Source organism: Xenopus laevis, chromosome 4S (genome assembly GCF_017654675.1).
Source record: "Xenopus laevis strain J_2021 chromosome 4S, Xenopus_laevis_v10.1, whole genome shotgun sequence".
Lineage (NCBI taxonomy): Eukaryota > Metazoa > Chordata > Amphibia > Anura > Pipidae > Xenopus > Xenopus laevis.
In genome coordinates, this window is record NC_054378.1 from 12168441 (window position 1) to 12186793 (window position 18353).

At 43.1% G+C, this 18353-nt stretch overlaps 2 protein-coding genes across 8 annotated transcripts in view; both read left to right on the plus strand.

The window, feature by feature from the left end:
• Positions 1 to 941, plus strand: part of caprin1.S (cell cycle associated protein 1 S homeolog) — a 28974-nt gene extending 28033 nt beyond the window's left edge. For 6 of the 7 annotated variants that reach the window (XM_018259377.2, XM_018259375.2, XM_018259380.2 and 3 more), the window contains one exon: positions 138 to 941. Coding sequence is in view for 5 of the 7 variants with exons in the window: in XM_018259375.2 (XP_018114864.1) it covers positions 138 to 202 (65 nt within the window). In the remaining 2 variants the exon portion in view is untranslated. 7 annotated transcript variants of the gene reach the window in all.
• Positions 942 to 9250: 8309 nt separating this feature from the next.
• Positions 9251 to 17227, plus strand: gh2.S (growth hormone 2 S homeolog). Its single transcript, NM_001085615.2, is given in 5 exon segments — positions 9251 to 9321; positions 11358 to 11515; positions 13308 to 13424; positions 15274 to 15414; positions 17002 to 17227. Coding segments are annotated over 5 exon segments (627 nt in total). The 5' UTR covers positions 9251 to 9311; the 3' UTR covers positions 17203 to 17227.
• The last annotated feature ends 1126 nt before the right edge of the window (positions 17228 to 18353 follow it).

Genomic DNA, 18353 nt, shown 5'->3' on the forward strand with positions numbered 1-18353 from the left:
AGACCACTAGTTTGATGATGGTGCCTGCCAATCCATTGACCCTGATCATGTGGCTGGTGGAAGTTCTCTGTTATATTTGCTGTGATGAAACTGAACGAGTTGCCGATTTGTTAAAAGCAGATTGTTTCAATTTGCAGGTCACGGAGGGCCCCCCCGCCCCAGCCGAGGCATACCGCAGATGAACCCCCAGCAAGTCAATTAACCCTTTGCCTTGGATGAAGCCTTGCACAGCGGCTATTGTGAATATTTTTTGTTACCTGGCAGATAATTACAGATTTCTGTCGTCTGGTTATAACCCAAGACTCCACTCGTCTGCTTTCTATTAACTGGATATGCAAAGAAACCAGATCTGGCATGTTCTCCCTCTGCGGCGCCCACCATCTCCCTGGTTATGAAGGAGCAACACTGACTCTTACTTTTCTCTCTAAACTGTTCCAGATCTTGTCTCTAAACAAACCACTTGGGGTGTGAGAATCGTCCTTTTTTAATGTAGGACTTTTGACCCATTGTCCTAGTCTTCAGGGGATCCGTTAGAGGGATCCCTCCCCTTCACTAAAATTTCATTCTGTGCCCATTATCCAGTACATTGACCCACATCTGCACTTTATTTGGGATTTGTAAAGGATTTTAGACAGGATGGGGATTGTTGCCCTTTTAATATCGATGTCTTTATAGATTTTTATTTTTAATTCGCACATCTGTTTTTATATGCATCCCCTGCAATAATATTAATGTGAATTGTGTTTTAAGGGCGGGAACATGGTTATCCCTTGGGTGTCTTGGACCTAAAGAAGACCCGGTTTGGTACTTGTTGTTGTGCATCAGATTTAGTTTCATTGTAGCTATCTGTTATACACCACTGTTATCGTAGTAGGAGGGAGAACCGTAATCGGGCAAAAGCGAGGGTCTGCCGTTAAATAAAAATCTGTTTATAAAAAGTGTTCAAGCTGTTAAACTCTGATTTTTTTTCTTTTTCCTGTGCTGGTACCTGGGTGGGAGGCAGGTGCAGTACTACTGCTATTATGGCCTACACTAATAGGGTCCAAGTGTTTCTAGTCTTCCATAAAGCACTTCACTTTAGAGCCCTGCACGGAACCGCAACCCACATATTTGCCCACTTTAATCCGCTACCCGACCCTCAACTGTCTTATCCGCAACCCGCAGACCACCATCAAACAGGAAGTGATGTCATCAAAAGTGGGTGGGACAGAAGTTTTGTAAAATCTAATTCTAGACCATATTACATAAGACAAGAAATTTAGATGAGACCTGCAATCCTACCCGTACCTGAAAATCCTCCCCTCATTCCGCAGGGTGCCCACTTCTTTTGCGGGTACCTTCTTTTTGCAGGATTCTAAATTTCTATAGCAGCAGCTCCAGTAAATATTGGGGAGTTTGCATTCCAGCAATGGCTCCAAATACACACCACATTCATTGTACTTCCAGTATATTTCGTGGCTGGTATGAGACCGTCACACTCGCTGCCCCCCTACCTTTTGAGGCTTTTATGTTAATTTTTATCTTGCCGAGTATAAAGATTCACTGAATGATCTTTGCCTAGAAGGGCCACACATCTCAGTGCAAGTACAGCCTCTTCACCACTTGGGGGCAGCGTGGAGACAGATTATGACGGTCCATGAGGACGCTCTCGCTGTGGTGGCTGCTCCCTGTTGGGGTGATCATTTGGGGAGCATTCGTTTTCCCTTTCTTGCTCAATAATTCCCCCCGAAAAAAGTGGGCAGTATTACGTCAAAGTGGCTGTAGAAAACCAGGGTAAGGGAAAGGTGTCTTGCAGCAATGTGCTCCTCTTAGGAGTAATGAGAAGTATACCAGAGTGCTTTGTGGTTGCAGCATTTGCTCTGATACTTCTTACTATCAAGAACAATAGCAGTGCAGTCAATTCAGGGTCATGCTGTCCCGTTCTACATGTTTAGGAAAGGGTTTGCAGTAAGGTTGGGGGCTTCTGCGTCTAGGATCAAGAGCCCTTGCTTGATGGTCCCCAGTAGGCTTCAAACATCCCAGTATGACATAGAGTTTATGCAAAACCAATATAGTGGCGTAAGTAGATATTACTGGGTCCCACAGCTATTTATTGTTTAGGCCCCCCAAAAATGTCTAGAGGTTGACCTGGTTTACCAATATTTATTGAAATTGTATTTTAAATATATTTTATAAAAATCAAAAACAAGGTCGGTCAAGGCCTTACGCGTTTCGGGCAGTTCCACCCTTAATCATATGATTACTCCTGCACCTCACCAATAAACTGCTGAGGAACACAGTCATCGTTGTAGTCTTGGCAGCAGCCAAAAAACTCTACCATTTGAGCCTATTAAAGCCAAGAATATAAAAGCGTTGGACTAAAGCTGGTAATAGATGCAAAGATGATTCGTACGATTTTCGTACCGTGTGTGGAGAGTCCTGATATTTTTCGTCCCATGGAGATCGGTTGTTAAAAGATTTCTGAACTTGTCGGCCATACTTTCGCACGATTGCTGTGACGGACAGGACATTCTCTCTGCTGCTTTCTCTTTGCTGCTTTATTTTATCTGAATTTTTAGTGGCAGGTCGGGAAACAATCATTAGGCCGATATGAAGGCAAAATCTGTATGTCTATGGCCACCTTAAAGGGGAAGTAAAGTCTAAAATAGAATAAGGCTAGAAATGCTGTATTTTGTGTACTAAACATAAACATGAACTGCACCCCAAGCCTAATCAAACAAATGATTTATGCTTTCAAAGTTGGCCACAGGGGTCACCATCTTGTAACTTTGTTAAACATCTTTGCTAGACCAAGATTGTGCACATGCTCAGTGTGGTCTGGGCTTCTTAGGGATTATCCTAAATTATCACAAGTCAAAAAATACATGCCCTTTAAGGAGGTGTAGGGTTTACTGGAGGCTGTCACCCAAGATCACACCACCCCAGCATCAGAGGCACCAACTCAACCACGTACATGCTCTTTTGGCTGCCTGGGGTCATGCTTGGGCATATCGCAAGGCCGGAACTAGGGGTAGGCAGACTAGGCACATGCCTAGGGTGCAAAGCTTGGGGGCACCAGTCACGTACCTGCTCTGTCGCTTAATTATGTCCGGTCCCGTCTCTCCCCGACTGCTGCTTGAGAATTTCTGCGTAATAACGTTTCTCACATGCACGCTCGAGCGCGCACTTAGCCAGCGCATTGGCCGGCCAGGTTACCTAGGGCGCCTGGCCGGGTTGGCCTGGCTCTGGCATACCGGGATTTTTCCCAGTGTCCAACTTGCTCAGTTTGACCTTGCAGGGCAAAATGAAAACAAATGGTCTACTGCTGACTTTTTTTTTTGCACACTGTCTTTTGTTACCTAATGACCCCTTCTGTCTAAGGCTTCAGAAAAAGCAGTATGGCAGCTTCATTTTATTTATAGAGAATACATTTGGGATGAAGTGGTTTCAACGGACAAAAATGTCACGAATAAAAAGCTACACCTCAGGTCAGATAAGAGGCAAACTGGCATGAAAAGACGTGGGGGAAAACGGTTGAAGGGCTCAGTATTTTCAGCTGTAATTTTATGAGCTGGGGGGGCCCCTAACGGGAAAAACACCAAAAAAAGAACACGATTAGAATAGTAGGCTGCACATGCCGGTCGGATTTCACAATAGCAGATGAAATATTCAGCAGCCTATGAATATTGGACGGATCAGCTGCTTTTACTCACTGTTCAATATACAACATATAGGAGTTAGGTCCTGCATTAATGCAGCGAGATGCACACAGCACTCAGGCCGTGACGCAGGACACGCTACACACCACACAGTGTGCCGGAAACTATAAAGGACATCAGTAGCGCCTGGTGCCAGTCATTGTCTGGGGTAACGTGTACTTCAAATTCACTCTAAAGGCAAAGTTCACTTTTAGCCTGATGTTGTCAATTGGCATACCTCCCAAATGTCCTGTTTTTCGTGGGACAGTCTCAGTTTCGTTTGACAGCTCAACCCGCAGTCCCGGATTGTTTCTGAAATGTCCCGACTTTCTATTTGATCTCCTGCACCAAATATGCCAGAAAAAGATACAAAGCTTCTGAAACTTAATGGGCTATTGGCAGAGAGCCCAGAATACGTGGCAGGTGCACTTAGATACATTTGTTTTAATTTAAAATAAGCCAAGGAATAATTGTAACAAGTTAAGATAGGTAGGTCTGTGGGGGAAACGGTGACTTGCAGCTTAAAGGGCAAGTCATCTTCATTAGCAGAACTGTAATAACACATAAAAACTACAGAAATGTGTTCAAACTTTCCATAACCTGCCAAATGGACATGTTAATTAGGGGCGTGGTCATATAATGGGTGTGGTCAAACTTTTTCACATTGCTGCACTCTGCAAAACATTTTGTCCCTCTTTCTATTTTCAAAATGTTGGGAGGTACCCACCCTAACCCGCCCTCCATGAACCCGCGCCCACCCGCGACTTCCGGGTTCCTTTTAAAGTCCTGCGCTGACCCGCTGATGATGTCACAAAAAAGGATAACTAAACCCAGAAATCATGGTCCTACAGCCAAACGTTATATTTTAGGAATTTTCTTCCTTTTTGGACCTTCTGCTATTCATCTTCAAGTCACTGAAATGACTGCTATGTTGCTAGGGTCAGTGGAACCCTAACGACCAGATTAGACTACCTTTATGGCACTGTCTGCACTCACAGGTCCCTCATACTAGAGAGGTAGGACATGGGTGACACATGGGCAGCCCCTGGTACTCCCCTAGTTTGTTCATCAATCACAAGAGTCCTGCATGGTTCCAATTTCATTAGAATCTTTGCCTATGTTCAAAGGCTACTGGAAAAGTCTATTTGCTAAAACCTTGGACAATGTTGGTGCTGCCTGGGTTTGTGCATTGTTGTAGTTTCACCTGCTTTACAAAGAGCTTATACAGTAAGCAGTGACGTAAATAGAGTGTGCCGGGCCCCCCTGCAAAAAAATCTTCAGGGCCCAACGCACTCCGATCCCCATCCTCCCACCCACTTCCCACCTGCCTCTGCCCTGCCCATGTCCCACCTCTGCCCTGCCCATGTCCTGCATCTGCCCCACCTACTCCTGGCACAACTTGAGTCCCAGGTAAGAGAGCGGCTGGAGAGGAGGGGTGTTTTTATTAGCTATAGAGGAAGCAGACCCCACAGTCCAGGCCCTCCCTGTTACCTGGGCCACCTTACGACTACGGTAATGATGTGCGGGTCATGATTTCCCTGATCCACACTGGACCCTAACTCGCCCTACCTTGGCCCGTGCCTGCCCACATCCCACTTTTATAGACCCACCCTGCCGATGATGTCACAAAAGGGGCGAGACGAGCAGGCGCATCGTCTATAAAAGAGGAAGTCGGAAGCCGGCATTTAATGGTGGCGGGCGGGGAGAGCAGGAGACGAGCTCAACCCGCCTGCCACCCGCGAAGAAGAGTGCAAGGTCAGTCCGAACCCGCCCGAGCTGGCCTGAACCCGCGGGTATTGGGCCGGCCCACACATAACTAGACTGCGGCGTCTGCTACACATGGAGGCTGCTTATGTGGACCTGCTGTGCTTCAAAAATAAATGTCCCTGTCTCAGCAATTTGGATCAGTGTGGACCTTTAAACAGGTGGATCTCCTATAAGTTACCTTTTAGTATGTTATAGAATGGCTAATTCTAAGCAACTTTATTTTTTTCACGTTTTTAGATTATTTTCTTTCTTCTGACTCTTTCCAGCTTTCTGATGGGGGTAAATTTAAAGATGAACAACCCTTTTAAGAAGAACCTTTGTGATCAAAAAAGCCTGTGCCCACTGGCAGTTGCCTCCTACTTATTTTAACAGTATTTAAAGCGTAAATGCATTGTGTATGGTACGTTCTACTCATTGGTAGGAACACTGTGAATGCAGATTATAGCAAATCATCGGACCTCACAGAAAATGGGGCCATGGAAGGACCACACTGGAGTTTTTCAGTGAAAAAGAGCACTGACTGGGGATTTAAAGGTTAGCGATCATAATCATAAGTAACAAACAAATTGGCATCCCAAGTAATTTAAACTTTCCTTGTCCTTTAAAAGCAGAAGCAGCAGTGTTTGGGTAAAGATAATGTCTGGAGATACTACCAAGTTTGTTAGTTAAAGGGACAGAGTTTTGACAAATGACTTCCCCAGGATATCAGTGCCCGGGGCAGGATTTCTATGCTAACTTGTCACTATCACTTTAAGGGCAGAGACACTCTCCAGCGATAAATCGCCTCTTCTTTGGGGTGACTAATCTCCGGCTAGAATCTAAATCGCCAGTGGGAAAACCTTTTTATTGCTCAGATATACTGTGTCATATTTGCATTGAGGTTTGGTGTTGCCCACATGCTGGTGTCCAGGATACAGGGGGCTACTTCTGGCACATTAGTTGCCATTTTGTATAGTATCCCACACAAATGGAGCCAAAGCAGCAGAATTTTTTTGAAAACTCCCAATTTTTTCTAGATACGTCAAATGGAAAAAAGGTGTTAGGGTTCCGTTCAGTTCATCTGATTCTGTACTTGGCTGAATCTCAAAATAATGGGTTCATTCATCCTGACTTTTTTATATTCTAGGCTTTGGGTGGACACTTTGGTGTCATGTTTTTGAGCCACCCCCATTGTCAAAAATCCCACCCATTGAATCACCGGCCCCATATATCAGACCCAAAGGGAGGCTATGGGGCAAGATATTTTTATTCCATGTTGTTCTTGTTCATTTGTTGAACCAGAACCATGGGTCTACTTTGAGATGGGCTCAGTCTAGGGTTGCCACCTTTTCTGGCAAAAAAAAAACCGACCTTCCTATATATTTATCTTTTTTTCCCTATTAATAACATTGGGATCAACCATCATTTTTTTCCAGAAAAGGTGGCAACCCTAGAATAAACCCCAAATTCAGATTTATTCGGCAGCTATTGTTCTATCATTTTACTTGTTTAATATTCCTCCCACTTCAACAGAGGAGTAACTAGATATTACTGGGCAAATAATTTTTCAGGCCCCAAAATGTTTAGCGGTTGACTTGTATTACCAATATTTATGAAACTGTATATGAATTAGGGCCTCATGGGGGCTCCTATACCTCCTGGGCCCCCCTGCAGTCGCATGGTCTTCTTCCTCTATAGTTACCCCCCTGTTTCCAGATGACTATACTCCATGAAAGATTTTGTAGGATAGTGTTGGATCAACAAAATGCATCTTACTAAGTCTAATGTAGTCGAATGGGTCAATATATAATTGGACTGATACAAAAATCTGATATGTAACATGTTGCCTTGTGCATTCCAGTGGGATATGGCCTCAGTCTCTATTTGGTGAGGCGCATAGTCTTTCATCCAGCCAGTTTATGAGCACCTCGGGTGTAGAGAAGAAGTGGGACTTTCCACTGTCTGTGGCGCGGAGTCATGCCGGGAATATCTTGGCATATGGCAGTTGTTTTTGTTTTAGCTGTCTTTTGGTTTCTGTGAATCGTGCTCTCTGCTTCCTCACCTCCATGGAGAAGTCGGGGTAAATTGATATTCTTTGGTGTTCAAAGCAGAAGTCATCTGCTTTTCTGGCGGCTGACAGCGCCGCGTCCCTATCTCTGTAGTTTAGTAGGTGGGCTATTAGAGGTCGTGGTGGTGCTCCCAGTGGAGGTGGCTTACCAGGCACCCTGTGGGCTCTCTCCACTGTAAAGGCCGGGCAGAAGGGCCTTTACCCTAACTCTAATTAATCTTATTAAAAAAACCTGTAGGTATTAATTAGGGATGCACCGAATCCAGGATTCGGTTTGGGATTCGGCCAGGATTCATCGTTTTTCAGCAGGATTCGGTTGAATGCTTGTGCCTGGCTGAACCGAATCCTAATTTGCATGTGTAAATTAGGGTTGGGTAGGGAAATCATATGACTTTTCGCCACAAAAGAAGAATTTTTTCCACTTTTTCCTTTCCTGCCCCTAATTTGCATATGCAAATTAGGATTCAGATTTGGTTCGTTTTTCGGCCGAATCTTTCACCAAGGATTCGGGGATTCGGTCAAATTCCAAATAGTGGATTCGATGCAGCTCTAGTATTAATAATAAAAGGTATATTTATGCAGGGCCACCATCAGGGGGGCACAGGGGTACAAGTGTAACAGGCCCGGGCCTGAAGGGGGGCACTGCAGTGCTGAACTTTTCGAAAGAACTGGGTCCCCTTGACAGCACGGAAGCGATGCCACCTCCTTCCAAAGTCCCGAACAACCGAAATGCGGAAGTGCCGAACAGCCCAAGTCCCGAAGCAGCGAAAAGACCCAAAGTCACAAAAACAGCCGAAATTTAAGTCCTGACGCGGCGAAAATACCTGAAGTCACGAAACAGCCAAAGTTGAAGTCCTGAAGCTGTGAAAAGACGCAAAGTCACGAAAGTAGGCGAAGTTGAAGTCCTGAAGCCACAAGTTCAATTCCTCTGAACACCAATGTGTGTTTATTTTATTTTTTTTAAACCCCTGGCCACGAATGTATTATTTTAATACTCTATAGGCCCCTGCCACAAATGTTTTTGTAGCGCTGTGTGGTCGATTAACTGTGATGTGGAGTGGGCGGGGCTTGGGGGCCAGGGTGGGCAGGGCCCAGGGGGTCCCGAAAATGTTGTTGTGCGGGGCCCTGTATTTATGTTTATCTAGTGCTGGGCCAAGTAGTATTAGCACACAAGGAAATACTGTAAACCTCTACACTACCCCTGTGCTCGCTCCCTTACTCTTGCACTGGCAGCTGCTTGCCCCCTCTCTTGGGATTGTGCCCCCACACACCTGGGTGATAGGCATGGGCCTCTGCTGTCAAACCCTAGTTCTGACCTCTAAAGTTGGTCTTTCCTACTGCAGCACCCCTGAAAATGCCATTCAGTGGTACAAAGGTGTTTTGGCACTACCATGGTATAACCTAATAATACAGACAGATGCTTAAAAACATTTGTGGCTTGTATGGCATCATTCATGCCTATGCAAAAGTCTGACAGCTATTAATAATGTGACACCGACGGACGATTCAAGTCATAGAGTTCACATCCTCCTCACGTAACATAACAGAGGCCAGACGAGGCGATCAACAGACACAATACGTGCAGAAAAAAAAAGGCAATAAATGTCAAAACATACCATTCATATTAATGGCCATCACATCCCAAATATTTCACATATGTATCAGTTGTTGCCCGGGCCGCCGTAGTAACCTGAATATCAGCCTTATCCACTATTAATGACATTATGTATATAAAAACGGTCCAGACCTGAACAGTTTCACCACTCAGCTGAGAAGCATATTCCCATTCTCCACCTGTTCGACAGAGGACTCCAGACAACATGGTCCCAGGTTTGTCTTCTAAGTTCTAAATGAGTAGGTTCCCAGTTGTGCTGATAACTGTATGGGAGTCCTATGCTGGCACTTTAAAATCCTAAAATATTGAGATAGAAAAGTTTCATACATTAATGACATGTTTTCAATGATTTTTAAAAGGGTGGTTCATCTTTAAGTTAAAGTAACAGTACCATCCAAAAATTAAAGTGTAAGTAAGAAAATATAATGTACTGATTGCGCTGCACTGGTAAAACTGGTGTGTTTGCTTCAGAATTTCTACTATAGTTTATATAAACAAGCTGCTGTTTAACCATGGGGGCAGCCATTCAAGCACAGGATACACAGTAGATAACAGATAAGTACTACTATAGTTTATATAAACAAGCTGCTGTGTAGCCATGGGGGCAGCCATTCAAGCACAGGATACACAGTAGATAACAGATAAGTACTACTATAGTTTATATAAACAAGCTGTGTGTAGCCATGGGGGCAGCCATTCAAAGCTGAAAAGGGAGAAAAGGCACAGGATACACAGCAGATAACAGATAAGCTCTGTAGTATACAATGGGATTCTTCAGAATTGTCTATTATCTACTCCTGTGATTGAATGTCTGCCTCCATGGCTACATAGCACCTTGTTTATATAAACTATAATAGTACTTATCTGTTATCTACTGTGTATCCTGTGCTTGAATGGCTGCCCCCATGGCTACACAGCAGCTTCTTTATATAAACTATAGTAGTACTTATCTGTTATCTACTGTGTATCCTGTGCTTGAATGGCTGCCCCCATGGCTACACAGCAGCTTGTTTATATAAACTATAGTAGTACTTATCTGTTATCTACTGTGTATCCTGTGTTTGAATGGCTGCCCCCATGGCTACACAGCAGCTTGTTTATATAAACTATAGTAGTACTTATCTGTTATCTACTGTGTATCCTGTGCTTGAATGGCTGCCCCCATGGCTACACAGCAGCTTGTTTATATAAACTATAGTAGTACTTATCTGTTATCTACTGTGTATCCTGTGCTTGAATGGCTGCCCCCATGGCTACACAGCAGCTTCTTTATATAAACTATAGTTGTGTTTCTAAAGCAAATGCACCAGTTTTACCAGTGCAGGGCAACACTACATTATACTGACATTCCTTTAAAAAACTTTCATTGGTGTTACTGTTCCTTTAACTTTTAGTATGTTATAGAATGTCCAATTCAAGGCAACTTTTTAATTGGTATTCATTATTATATATGTATATATATATATATATATATATATATATATATATATATAAATTGCCTTTTTCTTCTGACTCTATACATCTTTCAAATGGGGGGGAGGGTCACTGACCCCATCTAAATAAATAAATGCTTTGTAAAGCTACAAATTTATTGTTATTGCTTTTTGTTACTCATGTTTTAAGTCACTCCTTTTCCTATAAACAAGCTGCTGTGTATCCATGGGGGCAGCCATTCGAAGATGAAAAAGTTCAGGTTAACATAGCAGATAAGCTCTGTAGAATACAATGGGAATTTTTCCTTCTGAAAATATTAGGGATGCACTCGGTTCTGCCAGGCAGAAGGATTCGGCCCAATCGAAATCCTGCTGAAAAAGGCCGAACCCTGGCTGAATCCCGAACCAAATCCTGGATTCGGTGTATCCTGAGAAAATATACAGGGAAGATAACGGTATTCCCATTGCAAATACATTTGTACTCTAGTTTCACTTTACAAAATGAAATATTAATCCATAGCAAAATATTAGCTCTAGTTGGTCAACTGCAGAAAGGCCAATGAAAAAAAAATCCTGATAGGTTTAGTGAAAAATAATAATCATTACAAAGCTGGAAAAGGGGTTGCAGCAAAGCAGGATAAGGTAATAAAAAATGCAAAGTTTGCACTAGATCTAATAACCTGTAGCAACCAATCAGTAGGTAGCATTTGTTTAAAGCAAATATCTGATATGCTATGAGTTGCTAATGCGGGTGCAAATGTTGCACCTGTTATGATATTATCTCCCCAACAAGTGAACTGACCGTAAAGTGTTTGCAGGATTCTGTTCTTCGTTTGGACTTCTAGTCATCCTGTCCTTCCAGAATGTTCCCGATGTCGGCGGTTTCCCCAATGTGCCTCTGTTCAGCCTCTTCACAAATGCTGTGAACAGAGCACAACACCTGCACATGCTGGCTGCGGATATATACAAAGACTATGTGAGTATGGCACCTGTTTTTGACTTTCAAGGAAATGGTTATTCTTATAAGAAGCCACGCACAGATTGGGCAGAGGATTCCTTCTCTGCATATATGCATTCATACATGAGGACGAGCAGCTGTGTGTCTTGGCCAAGGTAATAAAAGATCACTGCCATTTAACTGCCCCGTTTTCTGTGTTCTTCCGTGACATAAACCACTACAGTTTCTGAAGGCATCAAAGAAAGGAGTATTGATGGACTTTGGTAATTAAAAGAACAGGTATATCTTAAAGGATAAGCAAACCTTTAAAATAAGTGAATGTAAAATTGATGAGGGTGCTATTCTAAGCGCTTTTGCAATGTATATTCATTATTTAGTTATTTTTTATTCCAAGATATTATGGGATACATGCACTTTAATATGAAGGATTTTTGTTACAACAACGCCACCTGCTGGTCATTTTCCAACCAGTCTGACCACCAAGTAGTCAAGGAAGTTGTCAAGAGAAAGAAAGAGGCTGCTCTGATTTTCTTCTGCTTAGGAAAAAAAAAGTAGAAACTTTTCTCACACCTTTCCTAAGCAGAAGAACATCAGAGCAGCCTCTTTCTCCTGACAACTTCCTTGACTACTTGGTGGTCATATTAACAGTACATGTATCCCATAATATCTTGGAATTAAAAATAAATAAATAATGAATGTACATTGCATTAGAATAGCACCCTCATCACTTTTAAATTCACTTATTTTAAAGGTTTACTTATCCTTTTAAAAACCTAGTCTGGTCAAGTCCCAGAAAGAGAAATAGTCCCATTTACAGCAGCCCTAGTTGTCATAATGCAGATGACATAGTTTTCCACAGAAAACAATCACATTTAGTCAAGTAATATGTAAGGTTTTCAACTAGGGATGCCACCTGGCTGGTATTTGACAGCCCTACAGCTGGGCTGAATCAATCCATACTTGATGCTATATGGCCAAAAGTGTCCAGCTCAGGACCGCCATCAGAAATCGCAGGGCCCCATACGACAAAATTTCCTGGGCCCCCTGGGCTGCACTCACCACAAGCCCCACCCACCGCAAGCCCCACAGGTCCGCCCTCCCCTCCCCACAGGTCCGCCCCCAACCAAACAGTAAAAAAACAAAAAAAATATTGGTGGCTATGGTTCCCACATGTTAATAAAAAGATATTGGTGGTCAGGGCCCCCCATAAAAAAACATTTGTGGCTAGGGCCCCCCCATTAAAAATATTGGTGGCTAGGACCCCACATGAGAAAAAAAAATGGTGGCCAGGGCCCCCTCCACATTATGAGAATATTGGTGGCCAGGGCCCCTTAAACGTCCATGCCTTCCCGAAGTCAGCAGCTCTCAGAAAGATGGGGGCCCGGATAATCAAGTAAGTGTGGCGTTGCCGGGCCCCCCTTACCCCCGGGGCCCCCTACAACTCTCCCCCCTGTCCCCCCTGATGGCTGCCCTGGTCCAGCTACCTGTCCAACATCTCATTCTGAAATCAAGGGAATAAATATGAAGTTGCCTCTACTCAGCCTCTACTCAGCCTCTGCTCTTCAGGTAAGGCTTTCCACTAGTGTTGGAACATTGTTGGGGTGATTGGATTCAATTGAGCAACAAGAGGATTATTGAGGTTGGGTACTGATGTTGAATGATCAGGACCACTTCAGACTAGGGCAGTTGACTAGGACATCTACCATGTTGAGAAATACTGAGCTCTTCAATATGACCTTAGAATGGCTTAGTCAACTGCAATGATTATATTGTATCGATGCTGTGTTGAGACATTTCCAATGTCTTCCAGGAACGAACATATATTACAGATGACGTGAGACGTTCAAGTAAGAACTCACAAGTGGTGTCTTGTTACTCTGAAAACATCCCTGCTCCAACGGACAAAGACAACACTCACCTAAAGTCTGTGAGTAAACCACATATAGCAATACACTGTGTTGCACTCGTTCAGCTGCACTAGGCTATGCACATGTGCAGTAACGCAAAATGTTGGCATTTCTCATCTGAGTTCTCTACTGCACATGCACATAGCCCATATTGTCCACAAGGGATCCCTGGGACAGGAGACAAAGTGGTGATGCTCACTAAAATAGTACCATAGCCAGGTAATTTGTTTCAGCAAATAGAATCTTGTCCTGAGGTGTGAGGTAAGTGATTATAATAACTAATTACAAATTGTCAGCCCCAGTACTTTACCCTTTCATTCTGCATTTTTTGTACTACTTATTTTTCCATAACCATCGTTATCATTTGATAAAAAACAATCAGGCCAGTAGTCTGCCTACAGAGAGGTGGGGTTTTGGTGACATTATCTCTTTTATAATCCCACTGCCTAGTTGCTAGGACAAGTGTGATCCTTTCTGGGTTCTCACCCCTGCACCCAAAGCTTTGGGGATCTGCTCCCCTTACTGCAGTGATCCCCAACCAGTGGCTAGTGAACAACATGTTGCTCTACGACCCCGTTGGATGTTTCTCCCAGTATCCTTAAAGGAGAATTCAACCCTTAATAAAAAAAAACCCCTCCCCACTACCCTGGGTAGACCTCGCCCTCCCCCAGGGCAAATGCCCCTAATTTTTTACTCCCCTCCGTGCAGATACTGGCCTCAGAGTTCACAGCAGCCATTTTCTTCTTCTCCAGTAATCTTTGTGTCTTGACAGCATTTTCGGTGTATGCGCAGTTGGAGTAAATTTCCGGTCCCGAACAACTGCGCATACAACGAAAATTTCCGAAGTTTTTTGTGACTTTCTACGCATGCGCAGTGGTTTGGGACCGGACATTCACTCCAACTGCGCATCAGCCAAAACTTCCGACAGAAGAAAGAAGATGGCTGGAAAAAAAAACATCTTTTGTTGTTGGGTCCCCTTCTCACCACCATCTACTTCTGTCTGGATAGCGCTTCTTTTCTTTCTTCCCAATTTAGGTGCTATTCTCGCTTTCTCATACGCAGTTTTAATTAGTTGGTTGGGGTATCCTCTGTCTTTCAATCTGTTTCCCAACTGTTTCGATTGGAGATCGAACGTAGCATCCTGACTACAATTTCTACGGAACCTAACGAATTGGCTATAGGGTATACTATTAAGGGTGTGTTTCGGGTGACAACTGTTGTACTTTAAAATGGTGTTGCCTGCCGTTGGCTTCCTAAAGATTTCAGTGTCAATCTTATTGGAGCATGGGTTCCCTTTTAAAATATTTTTTCTTTTTTTCTTTTTTTCTTTTTTTAATGTTTTTCATTTTTTTCATTTTTTTATTTTTTTAATTTTATTCTTTTTTTTTTCTTTCTTTTTTTCATTTTTCCTACCTTCTTCCCACCTTTCCCTTTTCTCCACCTCGACCTCCATATACTTTGTATCCCAATACTTTTAACCTCAATAAGAGAATGATGCTATACTGAACTGGACCGCCATCAGTAAGATATGTATATTTACAGTTTGCTTGGGTTTTAATCTTTTTAACAGTATTACCGAATATAAGGTTTTTTTATATACATTTAAATAAAGATGTGATTTTATTGAGAACCCACTAGGGGTCACTGTTACTTTCTGTATAAAACCCAGCTGTTGGGAATGAACTGTTACCTATGATTAAGGGATCTATTACCGAAACACGTTAGGTTTCACAGCAGCAACCCCAATAAACCCTTTCCAGAAGTGCCGTCTGCCTGTCTTGAGTCTATTAAAAAAAGTTGGGGATCCATGCTTTACTGTTAATAGGGTTAATTATAACCTGTGTTTTTTTCACCCCTAAAACTCTGCAGGACATGGACCTTTTGCGATTCTCGCTGACCCTCATTCAGTCTTGGCTGAACCCAGTGCAAGCCCTTCACAGGCTCTTTAGGAATTCCGATGTCTACGAGAGACTGAAGTACCTTGAGGAAGGCATCCAGTCCCTGATCCGGGTAAGTGCCAGGAGATGAAAGCGATGACTTGGTTTATGAATGAGAAAACTTGCTGAAATATAAATGAACACTCAGCTTTGATTGAAGTTGGTTTCTCTAACTGGTACTCATATGCTCATCGGTTATCTAGTAACTGCAGGAGGGAATGCAGCTGCTACAGCTTTGGAGATGTAGAGTAGATTACATTTTACAGGAAAGTAGGGGCAATGGCACATATTGTGATTATAGGTGAAAAAGTCAATTAAAAATATCACTGGTGAGTGGGCAACAAACATTTCAGAACTGCTCCTCATTGAATTGTATGACAGTCGCTTGGAACACAGCCTGTGTGTCATTGCCCAAAGAGTATAGACAGACTAACCCTTTAAAGAAGAACCAAACCCTTTTTATTAAAATCCCCTACCCCCCTCCCTGCCCCCCCCCAGCCTAGGTGTTACCCTGGGTAAATGCCCCTAACTCCTTACTTACCCCTCGGTGCAGATTCAGGGCATCAGAGTTCTTTCGGTAATCTTCAGGTCTTCTTTCGGCGCTTCAGCAATTTCCGTGGCTTTCGGCGCACGTGCAGTTGTTCGGGACCTGAAGATTGCGACAACTGCAAATGCGCCGATACACCGATCTCTTCCCGAAGATTACCGAAGAGAAGAAGATGGCGTCCGTGAACGTCGATGCTCTGAATCTGCAACGAGGGGTAAGTAAAGAGGTAGGGGCATTTACCCAGGGTAACACTTAGGCGGGGGGAGCATGAAGGGGATCTATGTAGGGTAGGGGTTTTTAATAAAAAGGGTTTGGCAGTAGCGTAACTTGGTGGGGACAGGTCCTGGTGCGGGTCATGCAGACGGGCCCGCCCCTACCCTCGTCTGCGCGATGTATCTCTGCGCCTGCAGCCGACTCCAGCCGGCTGCAGCGCGCACGATCTTCTGGCTGGGGCCCTGCGGGGTGCGGGCCCTGGCCCATTTGCACCCCCTGCTCCCCGGTAGTTACGCCCCTGGGGTTTGGTTCTAAACTAAAGCATAACTGAAGATATAGGCTAGAAATGTTGTACATTATGTTTTGTGCTTCTGTACCACCCCAAGGCAACCACAGCCCTTTAGCAGTAAAGATCTGTGTCTCCAAAGATGCCCCAGTAGCTCCCCATCTTATTTTCAGCTGATTCACTGCACATGCTCTGTGCTGCTGTCACTTACTGAGCTTAGGGACCCACTCACAATATACAGTAAACATAGAATAGACATGTCACAATATAAGTCTGATTAGTAATTAATACAGATAATTACTACATGGCAGCCAGTGCAACTAGCATCAGAATTTAAAAATCAGCCCAGTAGCCCTTACAGACAACCCTTATTTTTTACTTGTAAATTTGCAACGACCCCTGAGCTTAGCTTCTCAACAGCTGCTCAGAGCCCACTGAGCATGTGAGTGTCACAGACACTTTCCAAGATGGTGACCCCCTGTGACAAGTTTGAAGTCCTGGATCATTGCTGCTATTGACAAACTGAAGCTGAAAAAATATGAAATTTTTAGCCATTTTGATGTTTAGTTCTCCTTTAAATGCCTTTTCCTTTTATTTTCAAATACAATGCTTAGGAACTGGAAGATGGAAACCTCCGCAGCTACTCCTTTATGAGAACGCCTTATGAAAGGTTGGACATCAACATGCGCACTGACGACGGCCTTTTAAAAGTCTACGGCCTCCTGTCCTGTTTCAAGAAAGACATGCACAAAGTAGAGACCTACATGAAAGTCATCAAGTGCCGACACTTTGCCGAAAGCAAGTGTGTAATTTAACATTTGCTGGTAAACACAAGTTTGCCATATCCCCTGACCTACCAGAACATCTACAAAACACAGCTCTATGTTATAACGCTGCCTCTCATGGCAGGAAAGGGGACTGGATAAAGTTATATATTAGATTACAAATTCACCCCTCCTTCCCTGCTTTTCGTGCTGCTGAAATCTTTGTAAATGAGGATTTATTACATAATGCTAAATAAAGATGCATTTACAGATACATAATTTGACCCATGTTTATACTATAATATTGCTGAGATGATTTATTTATGTATTTATGGAAGCAAACAGACATTCACCAGAAGTCTCATTCTAAATAATGAGCTAAGCCCCCTGCCACTGCCCTAGGCTCCTCCAGGATGGCTAGTGCGATCGTTAGAGGGATACTGTCATGGGAAAACATGTTTTTTTCCAAACCCATCAGTTAATAGTGCTGTTCCAGCAGAATGCTGCACTGAAATCCATTTTTCAAAAGAGCAAACAGATTTTTTTATATTCAATTTTGAATTCTGACATGGGCTAGACATATTGTCAGTTTCCCAGCTGCCCCCAGTCATGTGACTTGTGCTCTGATAAACTTCAGTCACGCTTTACTGCTGTACTGTAAGTTGGAGTGATATCAAATTTGACTAGGGAATTATCCAATTTAAAAATTCAAATGAGATTTTTGAGATTTATCATACTCTGGCCATTTAAGAATTCAAATTCGATTATTCGCCACCTAAAACCTGCCAAATTACTGTATAAGTCAATGGGAGAGCTCCAGTGACCAATTTGGAGATGTTTGTAGCCTTCCCGACATTCAAGTTTTTTTTTAGAGAAAAAACTCGAATTGTTTGGTTAGGTCTAATTTTAATCAAATTCGATTTGAGTTTTTGGGTCGGTAAAATTCATCCGAGTTTGGCATATTGGTATTTAATAAATGACCCCCCGATCGAATTTTGAGTAAAATCGAATCCATGTGAGTTAAACAAAAAAAACTCACATGAATTCGAAATATGACCCTCTTAAAGTATGGAGAGTGTGAAATAAAAATAGCACAGTAAAATAAAAACAGTATGTAAATTTATTCAGAGAATGGGCAATACAAGGCATATGGGATTTTGTTGAATGCTAGTAATACTAGCAGACACAGTATTAGCACCTGG